The 25343-nt window shown below is 36.4% G+C and overlaps 4 protein-coding genes, 1 long non-coding RNA gene and 1 pseudogene across 8 annotated transcripts; 2 read left to right on the plus strand and 4 right to left on the minus strand.

Annotated features, from left to right (window-relative positions):
- On the plus strand, positions 293–5660 carry LOC104757116 (annotated as a pseudogene).
- Positions 5836–6821, minus strand: LOC104757117 (putative CCR4-associated factor 1 homolog 3). Its single transcript, XM_010479836.1, has one exon. The coding sequence runs from the start codon at positions 6737–6739 to the stop codon at positions 5873–5875; it is 867 nt and encodes a 288-aa protein (XP_010478138.1). The 5' UTR covers positions 6740–6821; the 3' UTR covers positions 5836–5872.
- Positions 7124–12312, minus strand: LOC104757118 (probable pre-mRNA-splicing factor ATP-dependent RNA helicase DEAH4). Of its 2 annotated transcripts, XM_010479837.1 has the most exons (16): positions 11839–12312; positions 11647–11739; positions 11450–11554; positions 11102–11319; positions 10940–10992; positions 10732–10848; positions 10505–10596; positions 9814–9900; positions 9293–9507; positions 9036–9128; positions 8823–8946; positions 8563–8710; positions 8143–8212; positions 7854–8014; positions 7513–7688; positions 7124–7418 (listed from the first exon to the last, which is right to left on the minus strand). In XM_010479837.1, the coding sequence occupies exons 1-16, from the start codon at positions 12036–12038 to the stop codon at positions 7271–7273; spliced, it is 2100 nt and encodes a 699-aa protein (XP_010478139.1). In that variant the 5' UTR covers positions 12039–12312; the 3' UTR covers positions 7124–7270. The 2 variants fall into 2 exon arrangements, with proteins under 2 accessions (XP_010478139.1, XP_019095189.1); XM_019239644.1 differs by lacking the exon at positions 11839–12312 and having other exon boundaries at positions 11635–11653.
- Positions 12401–16394, minus strand: LOC104757119 (U-box domain-containing protein 45-like). Its single transcript, XM_010479838.2, has 6 exons — positions 16048–16394; positions 15557–15671; positions 15114–15299; positions 14899–15006; positions 13612–14768; positions 12401–13423 (listed from the first exon to the last, which is right to left on the minus strand). Exons 2-6 carry the CDS (start codon positions 15605–15607, stop codon positions 12619–12621), a joined length of 2307 nt encoding a protein of 768 aa, XP_010478140.1. The 5' UTR covers positions 15608–15671; positions 16048–16394; the 3' UTR covers positions 12401–12618.
- LOC104757120 lies at positions 18605–22255 on the minus strand. Of its 3 annotated transcripts, none has more exons than XR_762370.2 (7): positions 22155–22255; positions 21334–21384; positions 20728–21024; positions 20556–20613; positions 20315–20464; positions 19372–19699; positions 18605–19019 (listed from the first exon to the last, which is right to left on the minus strand). It is a non-coding gene; the product is annotated as an uncharacterized LOC104757120 (long non-coding RNA). The 3 variants fall into 3 exon arrangements; XR_002036144.1 differs by lacking the exon at positions 22155–22255 and adding an exon at positions 21757–21846; XR_762371.2 differs by lacking the exon at positions 22155–22255 and adding an exon at positions 21494–21578.
- On the plus strand, positions 18907–21960 carry LOC104757122 (65-kDa microtubule-associated protein 8-like). The gene is made up of 11 exons (XM_010479839.1): positions 18907–18982; positions 19059–19188; positions 19288–19491; positions 19597–19854; positions 19953–20165; positions 20341–20496; positions 20584–20740; positions 20831–21070; positions 21198–21271; positions 21349–21423; positions 21522–21960. Exons 2-11 carry the CDS (start codon positions 19105–19107, stop codon positions 21825–21827), a joined length of 1767 nt encoding a protein of 588 aa, XP_010478141.1. The 5' UTR covers positions 18907–18982; positions 19059–19104; the 3' UTR covers positions 21828–21960.

Genomic DNA, 25343 nt, shown 5'->3' on the forward strand with positions numbered 1-25343 from the left:
AATTTGTTTCTTTAATCTGTTTTGCTTTTTAATTTAATTTTGATTTATTTAAAATAAAATAATGTATGCAAAATTCTGATTAGTTGAAAAGGAAGAAGTGAACAAGAAGGTTCACCCTAGAAGTGAACTAAGTATTTTTCTTGAAAAAAAAGTAAAGAAAATTAAAAAAAAAAAATTATTTAAAAAAAAACAATATTTTTAGAAGATAAATAAAATGGCGGGAAAACAAAGGGAAGAAGAGCCCGGAAGGTGGCAATGGCAATGGACCTTTTACACACACACACAAAAAAAACCCAAATTCTCAATTCCTCCCACAAAAAAAAAATAAAATAAAGATTCAATTTCCGATGGATTCCGATTCAGACTCCGATGGTTCTCACGTCTCCGCCACTCCTCCCCGAGACCCATTTCCACCGCCTCCTAGACCTCCTCAGCCACCGCCAAATAAGCCGCCGCCAGTCTCCCTTAAAGTTGCGTCTTCTTCTTCTTCTTCTTCTCACTCGAAGCCCAAAGCTCCAAATCCTTCACATAAAGCTCCAACACAATCTTCTCTTCCTCCTCCTCCTACTCCATCTCCCTTATTCACCAATCTCCCCTTCCGGATCTGCGAATCCAAACCCGTTGCATTCTCCTCTTCCGTTTCATCATTCGCTAGACTCCGAAGCAGAGCTCCTCTTACAACATCTGACGAGAAATTGAAACCGGACGGCGTCGATTATGTGCCGGAGCCACCTCCGGTAGTAGCAGTAGCAGTAAACGCACCTCCAAAACCCGTTAGGAGAAAGCCTCCGAATCTAATCACCGATACTATAACTTCTCCGCCGGTGAAACCTCCGGTGTTTCGTACCACCGGTAACGGCGAGGGTAATTTCGTGAAATTGAACTTAAACGGCAAGAGAGGGAAGAAGTTTCCCAGCAAATACAAGGGCGTCTCCAGAACTAAAAGCAGTTACGCTTTCAGAGGGAAGAGATACAAGAAGAAAGAAGCTGATGGACAAGGCGAATCATTGTTGGAGGAAGACTCTGATTTGCAGAAACAGATTGAAGATGAAGCTAATGGTTTTATCAGCTCAGTCGAGGATGCGATTCTTGCTGTAAAGGCTGAGGCTTCTGATGAGAATCTGACGAAGCTGTTGAATTTAGTGTATGGTTATGATTCTTTTCGAGATGGGCAGTTGCAGGCCATCAAGATGGTTCTTGGTGGGAGTTCAACGATGCTGGTGTTGCCTACTGGTGCTGGTAAGTCTCTCTGCTACCAGATTCCGGCAATGATTCTTCCGGGAATCACGCTTGTTGTGAGTCCTTTGGTTTCGTTGATGATCGATCAGTTGAAGCATTTGCCTTCAATTATCAAGGGTGGTCTCTTGAGCAGTAGCCAGGTTTGTGTCACAACATGTTTTTTATATATATTGAGGTCGTTTTCTAGTCGTTAGAAGTTTCTAATGGAGTCTGCTTTGGGGATCTTTTTTATGTTTTCAATAGAGACCTGAGGAAGCAACAGAAACATTGCGGAAACTTAAAGAAGGCATGATAAAGGTATGTTCTATTAGGAAGTTTTGGACGTCTTTACCTTTGATAAGACTGGTTGGTATTGTTTAAGGAACTTAGCCACGGGTTTATTGTATACTTCAGGTTCTCTTTGTATCTCCAGAGAGACTTCTCAATGTAGAATTTTTGTCAATGTTTCGCTTGTCTCTATCTGTGTCACTTGTTGTCGTGGATGAGGCACACTGCGTATCAGAATGGTGAGCTTCTTGGCAACTGGTAGACTGTGTTTCTCTGTTGACTGTAGTATCTACTGCTTTTCCTTGTTATGGTTGTCTTGGTGATTAAGAGCTAATCTGAACAGGTCTCATAACTTCCGCCCTTCATATATGAGACTCAAGGCATCAATGCTGTTTTCTGAACTCAAAGCAGAATGTATTCTTGCGATGACTGCAACCGCCACTACTATGACTCTTCAGGCTGTCATGTCTGCACTAGAGATTCCGTCAACCAATCTTATTCAGAAGTCACAACTGAGAGACAATTTTGAGTTGTCTGTCTCATTGAGTGGAGCTAACAGGCAAGTGCTTTGTTTATATTTTCACCTTTTTGCTCCTCCTCTAGTTTTTACTGAGTGAGATCTGAAATTAAACAGTTTGAAAGATCTATTGATTTTGATGGAGTCTCATCCATATAAGGAGATTCGAAGCATCATTGTGTACTGCAAATTTCAGGTGAAAGTACTTGATACTCTACAGTTTTTTTTTCACGCTTTACAAAATATATTTTTGATTTCTTACTGTATCATGCATGATGCTAACTTAAGCAACTTTGGGCGGTGTTTGCGCAGTATGAGACTGACATGATAAGCAAGTATTTACGCGATAACAACATCAATGCAAAGGTTGATTCCATTTTAAAATATCCGATATACCTGTATGTATGGCTGATTACACTCTAATCAAGCTTAACTCGATCTATCCAGGGTTATCACAGTGGTCTTCCTGCGAAGGACCGTGTTCGCATTCAGGAGTCATTTTGTTCCAACAAGATTAGAGTGGTGAGAAAACAAGTTCACTGATTTCCATACGCTTTGTGTCCAATTTACACATCCAAACTACCACTGAAAGTTAAGCAGATGTCAGTATTCAAATATTTTTTTTATGTTATGGAAGGTTGTTGCAACTGTGGCATTCGGCATGGGACTTGACAAGGGAGATGTTGGAGCTGTAAGTCTAATGCAAACCCTTAGCATGCTTGAACATATCTTCAACTACTCGCATCTTGTATAATAGTATACATGCTTCTAAATTTTCTGAGTCTGCTTTAGGTAATCCACTTCAGCGTGCCAGGCAGTTTGGAAGAATACGTTCAGGTTCAAACCTTTTTTGTTTCCAGGTTCCTTTTCAAGCTTAGTGATCACTGTGCACATAACGTTCTCGGGAAACTGATTGAAAATGTTACAGGAAATTGGACGTGCTGGTCGCGACGGGCGATTGTCTTATTGTCATCTCTTTTATGATAATGAGACATATCTAAAGCTTCGGAGTCTTTCACACAGGTGATTGGTGTGGGAATTATCATCTGTCGTGGCATTGAATTAAGAGGATTTTAAGCTTACCTTTGCTTTTTCCCTTTCTTCTTCAGTGATGGTGTCGATGAATATGCAGTTGGAAAATTTCTCACCCATGTGTTTTCCACTGAGACAAAACAACATGAGAAGATACGTTCGCTAGTGATTGAATCTGCCTCTCTCAAATTTGACATGAAGGAAGAGGTTTGTTTAAAAACTTAAATGTCATTTCTTGAAACCCATTGTTCTCTACTTTATATTATCAAGTGTTTGATCTTGTGAGATGGTGGGCGGAGAAAAAGGTTTTAGAAAGGATATTCTGAATTTTCACTGTGGATCTGGCAGGTTATGCAAACGATTTTGACACATTTGGAGCTGGGGGAAGTTCAATACCTACGTATGCTTCCACAACTTAACGTCTGTTGCACTTTGAATTTCCACAAGGTAGGGAAGCTGTTAGCTGAATACTTTCGTGTTTAGTGTTAAGTTCCAATATATTATGTTAATGGTGTATCTTCGAGACTTTTGATGCTCAGAACCTTGTTATGCTATATGTGCAGTCTTCTCCAAACACTCTGGCTGCACGAAATACCATAGTTGCAGCAATTCTAAAGAAGTAAGTATTTTATTCAGTTTCTTCAGCTTTGCTGGTCAAGCGATTCTGTAGAAGTATTAAAGTTGCAGCAATGCTCACGACTTCTCTGTTGTGTTTAGGTCTCACGTGAAGCAAGGGTTGTATGTCTTCGATATACCAGCTGTGGCCTCTAGTATATTTGTTGCAACAACAAATGTCTTAGCTGAGATTCAAACTCTGAAGGTTGATAACACTTTTCTCTCAAATATGAATCTGTGGTTTAGTACCAGATATCTCAAGTTTCATTTCATCTTAATTAGCATATTTATCTAAACAAGGAAGCCATGATTGAATTGCATGTATTAAAAGTGAAGAAGAAACTTTAAGTCTACAGAACGGAAGAACAAATGAATTGAACATAACAGATAGACACATGAATTAACTTCAGGGGTATAACTCTAGTACAATATGGAAGAGATACTTAACTAGTATGGTTTTGTGATAAAGGTTGATTCCATCTCTCTATGGACTATTGGTATAGACTTTACTGAGGGAAATGTATATAAGGGTGAATCATGTTTCCTCTGTTTTGTTCAATTGCTTGCGTTCTGTTAAGAACTCTTTTGTGTGAGTTCCACTTGAACTCAAATATAATTGATGGTGTTGAGTACTTGATCTTGAGGTTGATTTTCTAGCGCTGTTAAGATCTTGTTCGTTGATATGTCCTTAAAATCATTGTAGATGAAGGGGGAAGTAACATACGAGTTGAAGGACCCCGCCTTTTGTTACACAATCTTAAAAAATCCAAGGGAAATATGTTCATTGTCCAGTCATCTTACCAAGTGGCTCACAGAGATTGAAAGTTGCAAAGTAAGTTCTTAAGTTTATCAACTGCAGCTAACAGCTCCTCACTCTTCCTTGCTTTATCTTGATAGAAGTTCCAAGAGGTGTGCTTATATGTAGCGATAATTTTGCATTTGATATAGGTGAGAAAACTGGATATTATGTCTAGTGCAGCTGTGGCTGCAATCAATGTCTCCAACACATCAGAACTTAGTTTTGGTGCCAAGCAAACTCTGAGCCTGCAAAGCAGAATTTTGGATTACTTCAATGGTGACGATAAGTGTGACACTCCGAGCAAGACGACTCAAAATTGGTACTAACAAGATATTTCACTTCTATTCACATATATATTCCAAATTATATAGTGCATAGCAACAAAGGAAATTAAAACTGGGGCTGTTACATACCTTCCCCTCATTATTTTGGTTTGTCAAAGTCTTCTTTGCATTAAATTGATCAACATTTATATTGTGGATGCAGCGCCTTTCTACGAGCAGACATAAAGGTGAAGATCCAAGAAGCCACATTGTTGTTTCTACATTTTTATTTTGCCTTGTATCAAAAGAATGTTCAGCTAATGTTGTGGGGAAAACAGGTGTTTTTGCAGAGTAATCGCCAGGCCAAATTCACACCAAGGGCCATCGCGAGAATAATGCATGGAGTTGGAAGTCCAGCCTTTCCAAAATCAGTCTGGTCCAAGACTCATTTTTGGTATAGCATCATCATCTAAACCAAGCCATGCAAGTGATTGTTTGATGATGGATTGTACATGTGATTTTATTGAAATATGGCTTTGCAGGGGAAGGTATATGAGCGTAGACTTCCGAGTGATAATGGAAGCGGCACAAACAGAACTGTTCAATTTTGTTGACAGAAATGCAGCTTTAGCTACATAGAAAACATTATCGAGTGGGACATGAACATCTACACAGCTACTTGACCAATAAATAAGGGAGTCATAGTGAATCACAGGTAAAGTCACATATTCTTCAGCCCAGTTCGGATGAGAATGATAGATAGCAATTCTAACTTCTAAGAGAAAGATGTAACATGAGAGAACTAGAGGCTTTGAGTAGATTATGACTGGAATAGAATATTTATACTAGAAACTTGACCTTTGAGCTTTGTCTGGATCAAAAGCTGTATTGTAGTATAGTTATTTTCATTGTTTTGGTCGAATATAATTATTTTCATTTATTTGTGTGTATTCTAACTTAAGATTCATTGAAATATTTAATAAAGAGAAATTGTGTCATACGACAAATGGAGGGAATTGTGATGATCAGCAAGAAAAGATAGAAAGTTAATCTTTGTGTTCAAAGAAAGATGTGATAAAATAGAATATGTACACATATTAGGCTGCAGTGCAGTCATGTTAAACATTAGATCATACATAGTTAGTTCATTCCTTGGCCGGCGCCACTGAAGTAACCACCATAAGACGACGGGTAAGCATCATACTCCATGGGTATGGTTCTGGGTGGCAGCTGTGGTACATAACTTGTAGACATCATAAGCTGATCTTGGTATTGCTGCTTTCTCTTTTCGTAATCATGCAACCCGCAAGCCATCGTGGTGAAGATACGAGCCGTGAGTTCGCTGTCAGAACCAGCGTGATGAGCTATTCCGACACGCCTCATCTGTAACGCATCTGCTATCTTCTGTAGTCCGTAATGGCTACTTATCCCGCTGCATAACTCAGCTATTTTCTTGACATCAAAAACATCTCCCAGAAGCGTCTGCACAGCCACCTCAAAACCTTGGGAAGTCTTAGGCAACGGTTCTCCTCCGGTTAAGCCTTTCACTAGATAAGCCTTGTCGTATGAGCCTTGAAAAGTAACCCAACTCATTCTTTTCGTCTTAAGAATCTGAGCAAACTCTCGGAAGAACTCATCAATCCCGATTCCTTCCTCACGTATCTTGTCCAGATTGAGACCATTACTTTTCAGAAACGCGATAGATTTCTCGTTGTAAGCGTTAACTGATTCGTCGAAATCAGAGAAATTAACTTCCCATGTTCCACGGGTATCTCCGTTACCGTCCAAGAACGTAAACCCTAATTGAATCAGATTGGTATTGTCGACGTTATATTTCATGTCTCTGTACCGGATTTGCTCGCACGCTTCTATGGGAGTCTCCAACAAGCATCCGGGAAACTCTGTATCTACAGCGATGAAACAACTGTTTCTCAAACAATCTCTTATGGCATCCATCTCTACTTCCTTGTTCCATCTCCAAACTTCACCACCACGACTTTGCTTCATCTCTTTGATTTAATCTTATTTAAGGGTTCCGAGAGCAACTGTTTTATTAATTTTCGGGGACGAGAAAAAGCGAATAATGAACAGTGCATCCTGAGTCATATATAAGATTAGGTTTTTACTTTTTATTTATACAAAAGATATTTTTGTTCACAGTTTCCTTTTGTTTTTCTTCAGCAGGACACACAAAACTTTCCATTTTGTAATGGAAAATAAAATGTTCGCGTTGACTTTTGACTCATAGTTTCTTTGTTCTACACGAGTTTTCCTTTTCCGTTTCCAAAGCGGTTTACAGTTTTTTAACACTAAACCGAATTGAATTGCTATGACAAAATTAAAGTCTCGACTCTGTTCTAACTCCAAAACCCTTTTCTTTCTTTCTGGGGATGTTCAAACATACCAACTTAAGAACATACCAATTGTCTCTCTAATAACAAATCTTCTTAAGAAAGCTTTTCTTTTCTATTCTTTATGGGAACGAAAAGAAATTGTGCTTTAGTTGAATTACTGAATTTACGTTCTGAGGCATCAAATTTATTTCTGTCCTTTACGAGCAAGAAACCGTTCTCTGGCTGCTTCAATCCGACTCTCCACATTCTCAATAACTGCAGGTGTTTCTGCATCGTCCTTAGACAACTCCATCTTCTTCTCAGGTTCTTTGACAGAAGTAGCCGGTCCACCGCTACACACAACAGGTTAGACAATACCGGTCAATTACTGAATGCTATAACAAAACTGGGACTGAAGTAGCTACAAGAGTAATGTTTTGTTTTTACCTCAGTTTTCTGACATTTAATTTCTCGATCTTTCTTTTGATGGGAGCCACCCATGACATTTCTACTACACAAACATTCCGCATGAACGGCCGTGTGGTGGAAATCAGCTCATGGAACACTACGTAGTTAGGCAACATTCCGTCCCTGTCGGCAGTCAACACAGATGATGGATGCACCTAGAATCAACCGAAAAAATATCAACATGTGGATGATCGCACCAAACTGGGAGACTTACACATCCTATTTAGTTTACAGTTTTGCTATAGATCTGAGCTAATGATGTATTAACAAATCTGACACTGTAACAGATAAGAGAGACTTGGACTGAGAAGTAATAATACCTGGACTAGCTGGGACGAGAAATTAAGAGTCCGGTATCCATTGTGACGAAGCATTCTCTCCGCAACTTGGTTTGCATTACCAACGCATAGAGCTTTCCTCAACTTCCTGTAGTCGTCTCCGCGTGAATTCTTCCTTCCATGTGCACCAACTTCCAATCGATCTGGCTTGTCAAGGAGACCAATTATTTTAGTGACGGTTGATTATATATTATGACACACCCAACGAAAGCCATCGAGTGATATTAAGTTGATTCTATGGAATCTTGTTGTGTAATGAAACCATACTAACCTTTGGATATTTTCTGCATAATCTGACATAACTGTCTTCTAACATCTTTGACAAACACCATCCCTCGCATCTGCAAATTAATTTTCAGCAAAAGTTATATTTCTTTCTAAAGGCATCAGGAACCTACAATAATGTACCAAAAGAGACTATCAAAACAATGGTAGTATATATTTCATCAACTCCCACAACTGATAGGTATAAAATTGTATAAAGCAGAAGATACAAACATGAACCCCCACCGAAGTCACGTCTCAGTAATGAAGGGAGTTAATATGCTATATAGGTTGTATTAACTGCAGCGAACAGTATATAATTGACCACCTTCTGAAGTAAAGCATTAAGGCTTTTGATGTCACCATGCTTTTCACGTGGGATACTTGAATATGGATAGGAAAAGAAGAAAGAAAATGGAACAACTACCTGCATGCCATTTTCTTTGCACCATACAGGATCATAATTATTACGGTCCCAAGACTCGAAAATCTGTAGCAGTTGAATGTGATCACCATATCCGGATCCATCAGGAAGATTAGAATCATCATGCTTCCTCTTCTTTTCACTGGGTTTACTATCATGCAAGCACAAACCATAAAAACAAGAGTTGATGCATCTGTATCTAGACAATGTGATTTTAAACATTTCATAATCTGACTCAGGTATTGTATATAGTAAAAGCTAACCTCCTAGCAGGAAGTAGTGTAGTCTCTGCTGACAGCATAGCAACGACTGTTAGAGCTTGTGATAAGCAACCGCTTTCATTCGCTTCTATCAATGTTCTTGACATTGATGGTTCTAGTGGAAGCTCTGTTGAACCACAAATAAGCTCAGTATGAGATAACAGCTCAAACTATAAGAAAAAAAATCAACAATGAAAAAACTGAACTAAAACATACCAGACATTGTCCGTCCAATACTAGTTATTGCTCCATTCGCATCAATTGCATCAATGAAATACAATTGCTTCAATGCATCTTCTAATGACTCAGCTGAAATTACAAGTAGGACGTAAACAAAAGATATATTATCTCACTGGAAAATTCAAAAATATCACAAACTAAAAAGAAAACCAGCAGATTGTGCACTACAATCCATTTACTTTGTCGACATATTTATAAGAGGCATCTAACTCCAAATAGAAATAAGTTCTTACATGAAGGAGCATCAAGAAAATCGAAACTGAGAATGTCAATATCAGGAAGATCCAACGATTTCAAGTATAGAACACTCCCAGCAAGAGAAGTTCGTTGTATTTCAGGAATTGTTGCATCAAGGAAGTCATCTCGGTAGACTGCCAATGGGTATAAACGATAACATTTCCCAGGTCTTGTTCTCCCAGCACGTCCTGCACGTTGGTTAGCTTGCACTCTGGAACACCACAATGAAACAGAAAAAAATCCGAAGAACAATAAGCAAATAGGAGCTTGATGAAAACTGGAGTAAAAAACCACTGGGATTCCTGACTAAAAAATGTTATATCTGATGAGGTCCAATTGAACCACTATAGTTCCTTTTTGAGCCAATTGCAGATATCTTTTTCTAGTTAAGGCTATACATATCCTCCCACATCTAATACAAGTTCATTATATGTCCAATAGATTAATACAAGGTTTATTATATATATAGCAGGCCATTTAATGAGGATGAAGGTTGAAACCAGACTCATTTGCTTACTTGCTAATTTGAATAACATCAAGAGAATACATTCCACTTGATGGGTTATATTGTCTTTGCTTCACATACCCGGAATCGATTACATACCTGTCAGAGAAAAACAGGGCTAGGCTGAGAATGCTATTGATCTCCAAATTGTCAAAATATTATCTAAATTTTGCCTAAAATGCAGACATGAACACATGATACATACAAAGACGACTACCGGCAACAGTGACAGGACAATCGGAACAATCAATCAGATTCAAGAATGCAGAATAAGTAATCTTCTCAAACTAAATGCAGTTTTAAAACACTTGACAAAGAGACAGCACGACCTACATGTATACATAAATATCTCAATCGTCTGTTTCAAGTAAAACTCCAAAAATGGAACTCACAGACGTGATGGTGAACAACATGTACAGAAATATGAAGTGAACTAAAAGGAGCGAGGAATATAACAAAAAGCCGGCATCAAATATCCGATTGATTCCATTACTAAACCTAATTACACTATTGCAGTCGTCAATCTTCATGATTACTATTGAATGTTATATTATATTTACTCAGTTTTTTACAGTACCTGACTTAACTAACAGCATCGTGATGAAAGTATCGATATGTATGCAATAAATAATTGACATATGGTAGATACCAGACATGAAAACCAAAAAATAACATGATAAATTTAAGGTTTAGAGTTTCTTACACAACCCCATCCACAGTAAGAGAAGTTTCAGCAATATTTGTAGCAACAATGAATCTGCGGCAGTTTGGAGGAGGAGGACTGAATACACGAACCTGCAGAAATGGTGAAAGTCAAGACAAATTACCAAAACCTTTGGAGACCACCAAGATACCCCAATTACCCAGAAGCGAAGCTCAGAAATAAATACTGGGTCCAATTTTTTGTACCGAGATTCTATAAATCTTTACCTGCATTTCAGGTGGTAAAGAACCGTGTAGAGGATAAATGATAGCATCCATACATGATCCTTCAGCTAAGCTTCGTACTTTTTCCTCTAGCTTTGATACTAACTTTTCTATATCATCCTATTAAAACCAAGATAAAGTAAGACAGGACACTAGAATCTAGATAGTTCTGCCAGATACCAATGAATAAAGTTGAAAAAATGAAACAGACCTGTCCAGTCATAAAGATTAAGATATCACCTTCTGGCTCACGAGCATGTATATCTACAAGTAACAACAAGATTTTTTGTAATGTCAGAGAGAAAAAATAGTGTCAAAAGTGATTAACCAAATCAGACAGAATGACAACAGAAACACTAGACCTTGAACATACCAATTGCTACTTTCAGAGATGACTCAATATAACTGACAGGGCGCTCTTTGCTGTATAATATTTCCACGGGATATAATTTTCCAGGAACATTCAACACAGGGCAGCCCGAAAAGAATTCAGAAACCTTTTCACCGTCAAGTGTTGCAGAGGTTATAAGAACTTTAAAGTTGGACCCGCGGATTCTAACCAACCGTTTCATTAGACCCAAAAGAATATCCCTGATAACAAAATGGACCAAGTTAAGATATTTTCTAGAGCCTTTGTGCATGTTTGAATGAGATCTAAATGCCATACGAAACAAGGTACTGAGCAAACGGAGATAAATTCTAGATACAGAAAAGACCTTACGTGTTTAAACTTCTCTCATGAGCCTCATCCAATATGATAACGGAATAATCATCAAGCATTGGATTTGACAGGCTCTCACGAAGTAGAACTCCATCTGTGAGGTATCTGGGAGCACAAAAAAATCCAACAATGAGGAGACCAAAGCCAAATCATGTGAAATATTGATTAATACTAAGCATTTATACATCTTCCATTACTTAATCCGTGTTTTGCTTGAAGTTCTGTCCTCGAAACGTATAGCATAGCCAACATCTTCTCCAAGAGGTACATCAAGCTCCTGTGCAACTCGCCTGACGACCATAGCCAAAGAAAACTAACTTGTATAAAATTCTGACATCTAAACGAAACCAACGAAGACGCAAAATAAGTGAATGAACGGAAAAAATCACCTGGCCACGGAAACCGCAGCCACACGTCGAGGCTGAGTAACGGCGATGACGCCGGACTTTGTGTAACCATGCCGATGAAGTATCTGAGAGAGCTGAGTACTTTTCCCAGAACCGGTTTCTCCGATTACAACTACGACTGGATTCTTCTCCACTACTTCCACGATCTTCTCTTCAAACTGAAGAATCGGCAGATTCGCCATGTCACAGAGATACACACTCACAGAACCTCTCAAAATTCAGCAATCGACGAAAATAAAACTATAATCTGCCTATTTCTTCTACTTAGCTTCAACGAAAACGCATCCTCCGGCGAACGACGCGGTAGGTTCACAGTACAACGAAACCCTAATCGCACTCCGGCACTACGAGAACCTTCGAATTAACACAATTTTTCCTAAAACCTTTCGATTCAAAACTCTTCCATCTTATTAAGGATTTACAGATTTTGAGAGAGTGAGGAAAAAAAAATCAAAAACAAGCGTAACTGAAGACCCTCTCGTTCCTTCAGAGGCTCTTGTTCTTATCTTATATATATTTCGTATCTCGTCCTTTGATTTATAACAAATTTGTTTTCGCTTCTCATCAAAGTAAAATAACCTACATACAGTACACTGTAATTTGTATAACCCAAAAATCCTTGGATATATAAACTACATAACCTATACAAGCATTTCTTTTTTTGACCTCCAAGACTTTCAAAAAGAGATATTAAGTCTTAAGATGGGAAAAAAAAGTACAACTTTACATGAACTAAAAAGGTAAACAAAAACATCATATGACTCAACACTGGTAAACTGAGAAGCTCTTGCTTTTCCATAGAAAACTGAAAGCTCTTCCCATTTTCTTTCTCGATGCTGATTTACACTGCGGTTTTGACTCTGTTACAGCGGCTGCAGCGACAGAGAATCCACCCTCGGGGCTTGTGACTTCTGTTTGCTGCGGTTCTGTGAGATGGGTTTGATCCCTTTGCCTCAGTTCCCTGAATAGTGTCAGTAGCTTCTGTGCTCTTTCCCTTCCTCGTTGAGTCCCGTTTACAGAAATAGATACCAAAGAAGGTATCACTCCTTCTTGTAATACCATCTGGCTACAGATCTCACTGTGATTGCATAATATCAGAAGCAAAGACACAGCTTGTTCTTGTTCATTTGATTCACCCGTGTCAAGAATGGTGCAGAGATTGCTTACAAGACCAGGTACTGAAACCATCTCGTCTTTTCCTGCCTCGTTCGAAACCAAGTTTAATAGAACAGCTAAGGACTTTTCTGTCCATCGTTGCTCATCACTGACGGTGAGTGATTGAAGCGCGTTTACAATGTCAGCAGATAGAAGGCTGGGGATATTGGGAGGGTAGGTGGATAGGTGAAAAAGGGAGTGAAGGGCATCGACTTTGCACTGGACTTCAGTCTCAGTCCAAAGAAGGTTTACCAAGAAAGGAACTGCCAGACTTGAACCTATTAAGGGCTTTGCTTCTTCAAGACACGAGAGGTTCAGATAGAGTGCGGTCACTGGACCATGTGAATGTGGATTACAGAGCATTTCCTCTAACAGAGGAATCATTCCTGATACTAGCATCAACTCCTTATTCCTGAAATTCCGAAATGAGATGTAGTTCTTTAGTTTGATAAGAATAACCCATATTTGGTAATAACGCTCAACTGAACGTGTATAGCATAGCATATACAAGGCTAACTATACTTATGAGCTTGATCATTGAGAGAAAAATACATGAAATCAATAGAAATGACGAATAGCAATATAGAAATCAAAGGATACCTGTTGTTGTCCACGGCCAAGTTAAAAAGAGCCATGGCTCCAACTTTCTGAGCTGTAGCGTTATTTTCACTAAGAGCTGATCCCAGAAACTGAAGCAATGCTTCAACACACCCATTTTCCCCCATGAGAAATCTGGCCTCCTCGTCATCTTTTAGCAATACTCTTATTTGCTCAACTACTCTACCTTTCTTCCTTAAGGTATCCACTGCACTCAAAGTGGTCAGCAATTCCGTACATCTTTCAACAAGAGTAACTTGATCTTCCTGGTATTCTGATTCACAAGCTTCCTCTTTAATGGTTCCACTCTCTTCCAAAGGAACCACCTTCATATCTTTCAACTTACAAGAACCAACACCTTTTGCTGATCGCGTGTCAGTGGACTCGGACACAGACAGCGCCAGCCTCCAATAGTTCAGGTCTAGAGACTCAGGGGGTCCATCCGGGAGCTGAACTCCATTCTGTTCACACCAGCTAGAAATTAGAGCTTTGACACAGTAATTAGGAGTCAAGCATAGATGAGAGAGCTGCTGGTGAGTTTTGGGACATGTGTTGTGTCCATCGCTAAACCATTTCTCAATACAGATTCTCTCATACGTTTGTCCAGACGCGATGATTACAGGGTCGTACATAAGCTGCAAAGATATCGGACACCTCAATTCTTCTGGCGGAACAGACATCTGCACAGATTTCCTCTGGTTATTGCATGATCTGAAATTGAAGGAACTCAGTTTTGACAGCTGCCGGTCAAAAGCACGACCATGAGTGTCTTCAAGAGAACCCTGAATAGTCGGTGAACAAGGCAATGAACTACTACCCTGTGAATCATTGTCATCCCAGATCTCACTTCTGAATAGCTTTGAGTATTTCCTCATGAGATGTAATAGATAAGCCACAATTGATTCTTTCCTCTTGTCATCCTCCATTCGAGCCCTCTCAATGAGTTTCTTGAGACATCTTCGCTCTGTGAGAGCTGCTCTTGAAGAAGTGATACCTAGTCTAGTAGCCGCTTGATGGAAAACCTCAAGTTCATTATTATCAGATGAGCTCTCAAAATTGCCCCCTTGTTGCAGCAATCCAATGATTTGATCACCAATTTCCTTCTCTGATGGATCAAGTGAAAACTCGGTGTTCTCTAATTCCATCAAAATCTCCAGAAGCTGCAAAGTAGGATATACAGGTTTAAATTTAAAAGCACTCAACTCTAGAGATATCGCTTCTCTGCTTAAGTTCCCCTTCAGTTGCCATGAGAGAAGAAAACAAGATATGGGAACACAAAGAACTAGCTACCTGAGATCCAATAGACTCTTGGACTATATCTTCAACACGCCTAAGGCTATCTATAAGAGAAGATTTCGCCTTCTCAAATTTCAAAACTACTGAATCCCCCGTAATAGCCTACATGTCAAACCAGCTGGTTAGCATTAATCGCAACAACAAGAACTGCACTATTAGTTCTGAAATCTTTAAGACGTAGATTTAAAGAAAAAAAAATAAAAGCTTACCAAATAAAGTTTACTAGATTCAGTGCAATGACGTAAAATGTTCTTCACTTTTTCTAAAACCACGTGAAGTGAACACAAAGCTTGAATCCCAGATTTGCTTCTCGGCCGAGCAGCTTCAAGCGACGGGAAGATAGAGATGATCTTGCAGTAAATCACTGAAAGAGCATTGCACATTTCTCCGTGTAGCTGAAACAAGAATCTGTGTTAGCCACACTACCTTTACACTTGACTTGCAGCCATATAGGTAAGTCGTTTGAACAAAAACACCACAGCTCTTTTTGTTCATCACAGGATAAATCAAACGAAATCACGAACCAGAAAGAGGGTATTAATTGAAACAAAGACGGATACCTATCAACATCTAGATACAGGACACAAGAATTTAATGTCTTAGGGAGAAAATTATTGAAAAGAACCAAAAAAAAAAGTATGATTCAAGATACCTTGGCATCACCAGGAGCAAAGAAGTTTTCTTCAACCTCATTAACATCCATTGCTTCAATAACTGAGCCGTATATAACTTATGTCAACAGCTCTGTCTCGGCTTAGAACTCAATACTACAAGATGAAAAAAAAGCACCCGAATCAGTGAGAAGTTAACAAATAAACCAAGATATAGAAGACAAGCCAGATCAGTGTTTTCTAAAAATGCAAATGTATTATTCCCAGAGAAGTATATATAGGAACAGAGCAAAGAAGACGAAAAAAAAGCAACAAAAGCTGATTAGTTGAGGCATTTCAACAAACAAATAAGATGCAAAACCATCAAAAGCAAAACTCAAAAGGAAGATTCTTGGTTATCAAGAAACAGAGGAAATCAGAACACAAGAACAAAACCCCAAAAACCAATCTGGTTAATTTCCTCTCACACAACCAATACCCAGATGAACACACACACTGAATCGGGTGAAAGAACAGAGGAGCGTAAACGTACCAAAGATGAATCATTTAAACTGCATCTGGCAGAAGTAGTAGACATAATAAAAGAGAAGTCGATCACAAAAACCTCAAAAACAGAGAATCAAAAGAAGAGCATTTTAGTATATAATGAAATGAATTTATAGATATATGGTGTTCGTTTGGGAGATTGCTGGTTCTGGGTAGTTTCTAGGAGGGGTCTGAATTTACAAAAGTTTCTGAGCTTATCAAGGCAAAAAAGAAATTTATCGATCCCAACAATCAGAGAGAAGAGAGAGAGCTTTGGGGCTATGGCTGATACCGATTGGAGATTTTTTTTTCTTTTTTCTTTTTTAGAAGAAAATAAATTAGTGGAATAAAGAAAGGAGAAGGAGAAGTTATTCTCAAGTCAAAATAAAGCCAAAACTTGCGAGTGGCATTTGCAAGCTTGCAAGTACACACCTACAGATTTGTTTTCTTTTTCTTTAATTAATTAATAAATTAATATTTAATTGAGTTCTTTGTTGTAAGAAAAAGATTCTGTTATTCTTTCATTATTTTTTAATCAACTCCACTAATTAGTTTTTCAAATGATTTTGAAAAATTACTAGATTTGTATTAGCAACGGTTATTATTAGGGGACAATTTTTAATTATTAGTTAAAGAAAAAATAGCTTCTTAAGATACTCATAATTGTTTTGGAAAAAGAAAAAGAAAAAAAAAGATACCTAATAATTTCGATGTGATTATTACAGTGTTACCAATTTAAATTTCAAAATGCAAATGTTTATTCTGTTTTACTCCAAATCTTGATTTGAAACTGAAGTTATTATTCTTAGAAACTGTTGATAATTTATTTACCAACAAAAAAAATATGTCATGATAATCTTGATTTTTCTAATTTTATACTAGACAGTTTCTGTTTTTGGTCGACTGGTAGTTGAAAATGAGTAAATAAAATACTAATAAAAATATAAAATACATGATGTTGAATAATAAACAGCTTTTGACATTTTAAACTACACAAAAAAAAACAAAGCATGGAGAAGGCCGAAGGGGGTAACGAGAGGTCCAATTTTCACCGACAATAACGTTTTCTATATTGTGACAAAACACGTCTTTATTTATTTATTAAAAAAAATTTCGTCTAAATCAATTTAAGTAAAGGTTCACCTATGTTGACGAGGACCTGTGGGCCAGTGGTCTAACCAGTCCCTTTGGCTGTCTCTCTGTCACCGTGTTCGAGAGTCGGTCGTCTCTCGGCTGGAAAAAAAATGAAAGAAGAAAGAAGAGTCTGTTTCTAAGCTCAGCCAGCCATCTGTTTATTTTTTAAGCACATGTGTAATGAAACTGTTGACAATGATCATTCGATGTCACAAAGATGACGACTAGTAAAATGTTAATAAACAAGAAATAACTAAATTTCAAATTAATTTGTGGTAATTCGTAGTATGTTTTTTTTTTTCTTTTTTTTAGTTGCCCAGTGTTAAGTTTAAATGTTGCTTTAAGCGAAATAGAAGAAGCAAATAATGTAAACAAGTGTTTGAATTTGTGTAAGAGGGAGAGAGTTATAAGGAGATTGCCGACTTCGACGGCCGACACGCGCCGACAATACATGCATATGTCGGCTATTCAGATCTACATTAATAAATATCCTAAATCACATTACAATAATACCTTACTAATATTCTTTGAATCTTCTTTATTAATTTTTGTTTTTAATGTTTTTTTCTATAAATTATTTGTTGTAAACCATGTTCGCTTTTTTTCAAAAAATATTCTACCCCAAATATTGTAGTGATTATACATTATTTCTTCAATGTTCTGATTATAAAAACTAAAATAACTCAGTTATAATATTGAAATTTTGTAAAGGCTATCATTGTCGTCTTAGAAAACAAATTATTTGAATGATCACTAATAAAATCACAAAATTTGTTGTTAAATAAATTTTGAAACAACCATTTCACTAATAATGACACATACATCATACTAATAAATTTGTGAGTTTGGGTCTTGGGCAGGAGAAGCTGACAATCCTTTAAAAAAAAGTTTGGTACATTTTAGTGTTATATATCGTTACTTCGACTGAAAGAGTACTATTATATTTGTTAATTAGTTGAAGATCTCCTCTTCTTATTTATTCAAGAGACGTATCAAATAAGTCATTATAAAGTACTCTCGGAAAATTGTCCACGAGTAACAATTTAAACCTCAGATGTAGTCAATGATAAATATAATTATAAAATGGTTGCTAAAAAAATTAAATTTTATAAATGTCATTCACACAAACGGAAATATGCAAGGACAGCTTAGTATGCTATGCAAGGACAGGTTGATCTGGTATTTAAAGACATCCATCTTACTCAAAACAAAAAAAAATTATAAACTTATTGGTCAATATGGTCACAAGGAGTCTTCGTAAATAAATTTTCACTAGTTTGATACAACAATATAAAAGAGCTTCGAAGTTCTTTTTCTTAGTGTTGCCCCAAATATTCTTGAAACTTTTACATTTTCAAGATTTGGTAGTCACACTGCGAAGGAAAATCAGAATACTTATCACTTATGTTTATATGAAAAAGGCAAGTTACTTGATGAAATCAAATTAATCATACGAGAATGAGAGCATCTCTATATCTTACTTTGTAAGAACAAGGAGAAACTTACTTTTGTAAGAAGGCACATGGTGAAGAATCACACAGTCGATCTCGATAAGTAAAAAAGTTAGCACTAGAGGTTTTGCTTAGGAATCAAGTTTTGTATGGTATATAAAAAAAAAAAAACATCTCTCTCTGGCTTTTGATACAGAAGAAGCAAACGCATCAGCACAAAAGCGACTCCTAAACTTTACCAAATTCAGATGAAGACGAGAGAGAGAGAAAGAGAAAGAGACCTAAAACTGAAGAATCAAAAGAGGAGGAGGGAGATGCGGATGAGCCTTCACTTAAACTGGAAGCTTCTGTAGCAGAGTATGTGTCACTTTCACACTTGTCTTCAAAGCAAAACCTACACCAATAGCACAAACTCTCATAACTGAGTTTCCAGGTGAAAAAGAAAGAAAAAAAACATTGGAGAATTCATCCATCTGAAGATGGGTTCCCTTCAGACACCTATAGGAATGAGAAGCTCATCTCTGTTAGATACATCCTGCGGTTATTTGCTCAGAGAGTTACAGGCAAGTTTGTTTAACCTTGCTTTCTATTTTTATTTGAAGTAGAAATGGTTCATAATAAGAGTATTTTGATAGATAGATGGTCAATGTTTTTGTACACAGATGATATGGGATGAAGTTGGAGAAGATAAGTTTGAGAGAGAGAAAGTGTTGCTTGATATAGAGCAGGAATGTGTTGAGGCTTACCGGAGAAAAGTTGACCAGGCCAATGTTTCGAGGTCTCGTCTACATCAAGAGCTGGCAGAATCTGAAGCCGAACTCACTCACTTTCTTTTGTGCCTCGGTGAAAGATCAGTACCTGGAAGGGTAATTTTTCATTCTTTAATATCCACTGTGAAGCAAAGGTTATTCAGTAACGAAACTGTAGACTAATTCCTAGATAACTTTGTTGTCATTTAATTCTCTACACAGCCAGAGAAAAAGGGAGGAACACTGAGGGAGCAGCTGGATTCTATCGCGCCTGCACTACGTGAGATGAGGCTGAGGAAAGACGAGAGAGTGAAGCAGTTCAGAACTGTCAAAGGGGAGAGTCAGAAAATATCAGCAGAAATAGCAGGTAGATTGACATATGAAGACTCTACTAGAAAGATAACCATAGATGACAATGATCTTTCTGATAAGAAACTCGAGGAATATCAGAACGAACTGCATAGACTCAATGATGAGAAGGTACATTAGTAATATCCAAATTGGAAAATGCCTTGCTTTTACTTATCAGCAGTTTTGGCTTATCAAACATGTTATCTTTGATTGTTTTGTCACACAAGAATGAGAGACTACAGAAGGTTGAAATATACATATGCGCCATTCGAGATCTATCAGCTACATTGGGAACAGAAGCATCAATGATCATAACAAAGATTCACCCAAGCCTGAACGACCTTTATGGAATATCCAAAAACATCAGTGATGATGTCTTAAAAAAGCTCAATGGCACTGTTGTCTCTCTCGAAGAGGAAAAGCACAAACGCCTTGAAAAGGTTAAAGCTAATTAGACATGTTTTAATTTTCATTGTCTAGCATTTCTTTTGGAACATAGCTTAACAATTACTCTGAAACACAAACCAGTAAAGATAGACTCACATTAATCAAAGAAAAAAAAGGTGGAACCAAGATATTGTTATCTAACCTTCTAAGACATCTTACAAATGGCAGCTTCACCATCTTGGTAGAGCTTTATCCAACCTATGGAATCTAATGGATGCATCTTTTGAAGATCGTCAAAAGTTTTCTCACGTCATTGATTTATTGTCATTCGCTCCATCAGACGTGTGTGCTCCTGGCAGCATAACATTGGACATAATTCAGCAGGTAAGTATATAATGATGTAGCAGAAAGGATCCATACCAGTGATAGATTATGTTGACCACCTTTTCATTTGTGCAAATTTTTCCCAAGGCTGAGGCTGAAGTCCAAAGACTAGATCAACTGAAAGCAAGCAGAACCAAAGAACTTTTCTTCAAGAAGCAAAAGGAACTAGAGGAGACATGCAACATATCGCATATGGAGACTCCATCAACTGAAATGGGAAATATAACAAACCTTGTAGACTCTGGTGAGACAAACTGTAGCTTTCTGCAACTTATGTGTCTCTTTATTACATATGTCAAACTCAATGCAGAGTTTCAATTCTCTTATCTTAAAGGGGAGATTGACCATGTCGACCTTCTCACCACCATGGATGAAAAGATAGCAAGAGCAAAGGAAGAAGCAGCAAGTAGAAAAGGAATAATTGAAAAAGTTGATAGGTGGATGTTAGCTCGTGATGAAGAGCGCTGGCTAGAAGACTATAACCAGGACGAGAATCGATACTCAGTAAGTCGAAATGCTCATCGAAACCTAAGGAGAGCAGAACGGGCACGCATAACAGTCAGCAAAATCACAGGTAATATTAAGCAGTTCCTTCGGATCCAACACTAACAAAGCTACTAATAACATTTGGACATGAACATGCATTTTCTCAACTTAAGAAGGAAACCACACACTAACCATACTTATGATATTCCCACTAGGACTAGTGGAGTCAATATTGTCCAAGACTAAGAGCTGGGAAGCAGAAAGACAAAAAGTCTTCTTGTACGATGAGGTAACAAACACAACTTTATGCGTTTGTGAATAAGAAACTCTAAATTAGATAGAATAAATCACCTGTTAGTTCTTCAGGTACCTCTTCTCTCAATGATACAAGAATATAATAATCTGAGGCGGGAAAAAGAGGTGGAGAAGCAAAGACTCAGGGTTAGTCTTCTCATAAATCATATAAAATTCATGAATAATCGTAACTGTACAAGCAATAAAACATCTTAACTAGAAAATGGTTGACAATAAAAATGCAGGAAATGAAGAAGATGATTATTCCACAAGCAGTGGCAGAGCCAGATAACTTTTATATGGCAAGGCCAGCTAGCAGCAATCGTCGAATAACAAATAGAAGCATCAATGGTAGATATGGCAGCAGCACAAGTCCTATGAACGGAATGTATTCAGGAGGATTCAACAATACTAGTAATTACACAGCACTTGGCACATCTATAAGAAGAGAAAACAGAAAGAGCAAGGCGTCAAAAATACCAGTCCTTAGGCTTAATCGTGACGAGACAAGTTCAGTTGTATCACTGTTTTCAGGTCCATTGTCTCCTTGAGAGAAAACTTCAGTTCTATATGACTTTTCACATTCAAAAATAAAAGTATATTTCCCTGTATAACCAAACCAAGACTTTTGGAAACTGTGTGTTTTATTTATGAAACTAATCTTGAGGCTTCGAGCCTCCTCCACCTCCACTTCCACAAATTCATATATTCATGGATTGTGCTAGCTCCCACAAGCCACAATGCTTTAACAGTGGTAAAAATTTCGACATTTTCCAGGGATTGATTTATTAGACTTGACTTTTGGGTAAATATTTGATAATACCCAATGTAAGGGGGGCAAGAGTAATTAACTAACTGGTTCGAGAATGAAATGATACCTGTAGACTCTGTAGTCAATCTGCGTCAGCGTCACTACGCGACAGCTTCATACCGACGCTGATCTGGGGGTGGCGTGAACGATCCACCGTCTTGAGTTTTGGAATTGTCTCCGTTAATTAATACTATAAAGGGAAAAATCCCAAAAAAAACACCAACTATTTAATATTTACCAGAAAAAAACATGAACTTTTTTCGTTGCCAGAAAAATACGCAGACTATTTTTTAGTTGATAAAAAATACACGAACTATTATTTTTTTCCAGTTTCTCCTCGTCTCCGTTACAATCGTTAACGGTATTGTGACAGCGTTACTATTTTTGAAAAAAGTTCTAGAAAAAAACACAAACTATTTATTTTTTGCCAGAAAAATACATGAACTTTTTTTTTGGTCTGAAAAATACATAAATTTCATTTCTGATTTTTCCATTAACAATGTTAGAGATCATAACTCATAACTTTCTCTACTCTCTTGAACTTCATTCAAGTTTTCATTACTATTTAGGATAACTAAATTCAAGAACAAAAATACACAAATAGATTAATCGATTTCCAAATTTCTCAATTAGTGTTATTTTTGGATTTATACTGACTTTACAAATTTTGAAACTTCATCAACACTTCTTTAAAATTTTATGATATCTCTACCTTTGTAGACCTTTGTATACATTTCAAAAAATATTCATCTCTTTAGTTTGGTACCTTTAATGATGCTTATAGCCAGTGTAAATCATTAAATGGGCTGGTGTACGCAAACTTGATCGAGATTGTAGATTATAGCCATTTTGTGGGACATCAACTCTTGTAACCTAACCAGATTCACTATTTATTTATGCAAAAACAATACTAATTGAGAAATTTGGAAATCAATTAACCTAATTATGTATTTTTGTTCTTGAATTTAGTTATAATAAATAGTAGTAAAACTTGTATGAAGTTCAAGAGAATAGAGAAAGTTATAATCTCTAACATTGTTAGTGGAAAAATAAGACATGAAAATTATGTATTTTTCACGCAAAGAAAAAAAAATTCATGTATTTTTCTGGCAAAAAATAAATAGTTTGTGTTTTTTTCTGGAACTTTTTTCAAAAATAGTAACGCCGTCACAATACCGTTAACCGTCGTAACGGAGAGGAGGAGAAAATGAAAAAAAATAATAGTTCGTGTATTTTTTATCAAGTAAAAAATAGTTTGTGTATTTTTCTGGCAACGAAATAAGTTCATGTTTTTTTCTGGCAAATATTAAATAGTTAGTGTTTTTTTGGGGAATTTTCCCAAAAATCCCAAAAAAAACACCAACTATTTAATATTTGCCAGAAAAAAACATGAACTTTTTTCGTTGCCAGAAAAATACGAAAACTATTTTTTAGTTGATAAAAAATACACGAACTATTATTTTTATCCAGTTTCTCCTCGTCTCCGTTACAACCGTTAACGGTATTGTGACAGCGTTACTATTTACTATTTTCGAAAAAAATTCCAGAAAAAACACAAACTATTTATTTTTTGCCAGAAAAATACATGAAATTTTTTTTTGGTCTGAAAAATACATAAATTTCATTTCTGATTTTTCCATTAACAATGTTAGAGATCATAACTCATAACTTTCTCTACTCTCTTGAACTTCATTCAAGTTTTCACTACTATTTAGGATAACTAAATTCAAGAACAAAAATACACAATTAGATTAATCGATTTCCAAATTTATCAACTAGTGTTATTTTTGGATTTATACTGACTTTACAAATTTTGAAACTTCATCAACACTTCTTTAAAATTTTATGATATCTCTACCTTTGTAGACCTTTGTATACATTTCAAAAAATATTCATCTCTTTAGTTTGGTACCTTTAATGATGCTTATAGCCAGTGTAAATCATTAAATGGGCTGGTGTACGCAAACTAGATCGAGATTGTAGATTATAGCCATTTTGTGGGACATCAACTCTTGTAACCTAACCAGATTCACCATTTATTTATGCAAAAACAATACTAATTGAGAAATTTGGAAATCGATTAACCTAATTATGTATTTTTGTTCTTGAATTTAGTTATAATAAATAGTAGTGAAAACTTGTATGAAGTTCAAGAGAATAGAGAAAGTTATGATCTCTAACATTGTTAGTGGAAAAATAAGACATGAAAATTATGTATTTTTCAGGCAAAGAAAAAAAAAATCATGTATTTTTCTGGCAAAAAATAAATAGTTTGTGTTTTTTCAGGAACTTTTTTCAAAAATAGTAACACCGTCACAATACCGTTAACCGTCGTAACGGAGAGGAGGAGAAAATGAAAAAAATAATAGTTCGTGTATTTTTTATCAACTAAAAAATAGTTTGCGTATTTTTCTGACAACGAAATAAGTTCATGTTTTTTTCTGGCAAATATTAAATAGTTAGTGTTTTTTTGGGGAATACACGAACTATTATTTTTTTCCAGTTTCTCCTCCTCTCCGTTACGACTGTGACGGCGTTACTATTTTTGAAAAAAGTTCCAGAAAAAAAACACAAACTATTTATTTTTTGCCAGAAAAATACATGAACTTTTTTTTTGGTCTGAAAAATACATAAATTTCATTTCTGATTTTTCCATTAACAATTTTAGAGATCATAACTCATAACTTTCTCTACTCTCTTGAACTTCATTCAAGTTTTCACTACTATTTAGGATAACTAAATTCAAGAACAAAAATACACAATTAGATTAATCGATTTCCAAATTTCTCAATTAGTGTTTTTTTTGGATTTATACTGACTTTACAAATTTTGAAACTTCATCAACACTTCTTTAAAATTTTATTATATCTCCACCTTTGTAGACCTTTGTATACATTTCAAAAAATATGCATATCTTTAGTTTGGTACCTTTAATGATGCTTATAGCCAGTGTAATTATTAAATGGGCTGGTGTACGCAAACTTGATCGAGATTGTAGATTATAGCCATTTTGTGGGACATCAACTCTTGTAACCTAACCAGATTCACCATTTATTTATGCAAAAACAATACTAATTGAGAAATTTGGAAATCGATTAACCTAATTATGTATTTTTGTTCTTGAATTTAGTTATAATAAATAGTAGTGAAAACTTGTATGAAGTTCAAGAGAATAGAGAAAGTTATGATCTCTAACATTGTTAGTGGAAATATAAGAAATGAAAAATTATGTATTTTTCAGGCAAAGAAAAAAAAA

This window comes from Camelina sativa, chromosome 17 (genome assembly GCF_000633955.1).
Source record: "Camelina sativa cultivar DH55 chromosome 17, Cs, whole genome shotgun sequence".
NCBI lineage: Eukaryota > Viridiplantae > Streptophyta > Magnoliopsida > Brassicales > Brassicaceae > Camelina > Camelina sativa.

Excerpts from the sequence above, each read along its gene's own strand:
- LOC104757117 (XM_010479836.1), bottom strand. The coding sequence starts at position 6,739 with ATGAAGCAAAGTCGTGGTGGTGAAGTTTGGAGATGGAACAAGGAAGTA.
- LOC104757118 (XM_010479837.1), bottom strand. The coding sequence starts at position 12,038 with ATGGCGAATCTGCCGATTCTTCAGTTTGAAGAGAAGATCGTGGAAGTA. Across the intron at positions 9,901-10,504 it reads CTTACTGTGGATGGGGTTGT|GTATGTAATCGATTCCGGGT; the intron begins GTAAGAAACTCT and ends TTTCTCTGACAG. Across the intron at positions 8,213-8,562 it reads GCAAAGAAAATGGCATGCAG|ATGCGAGGGATGGTGTTTGT; the intron begins GTAGTTGTTCCA and ends ATTAATTTGCAG.
- LOC104757119 (XM_010479838.2), bottom strand. The coding sequence starts at position 15,607 with ATGGATGTTAATGAGGTTGAAGAAAACTTCTTTGCTCCTGGTGATGCC. Across the intron at positions 15,007-15,113 it reads AATCTAGTAAACTTTATTTG|GCTATTACGGGGGATTCAGT; the intron begins GTAAGCTTTTAT and ends TTTGACATGTAG. Across the intron at positions 13,424-13,611 it reads TTGGCCGTGGACAACAACAG|GAATAAGGAGTTGATGCTAG; the intron begins GTATCCTTTGAT and ends TCGGAATTTCAG.
- LOC104757122 (XM_010479839.1), top strand. The coding sequence starts at position 19,105 with ATGGGTTCCCTTCAGACACCTATAGGAATGAGAAGCTCATCTCTGTTA. Across the intron at positions 19,492-19,596 it reads AAAGATCAGTACCTGGAAGG|CCAGAGAAAAAGGGAGGAAC; the intron begins GTAATTTTTCAT and ends TTCTCTACACAG. Across the intron at positions 21,071-21,197 it reads AACAGTCAGCAAAATCACAG|GACTAGTGGAGTCAATATTG; the intron begins GTAATATTAAGC and ends TATTCCCACTAG.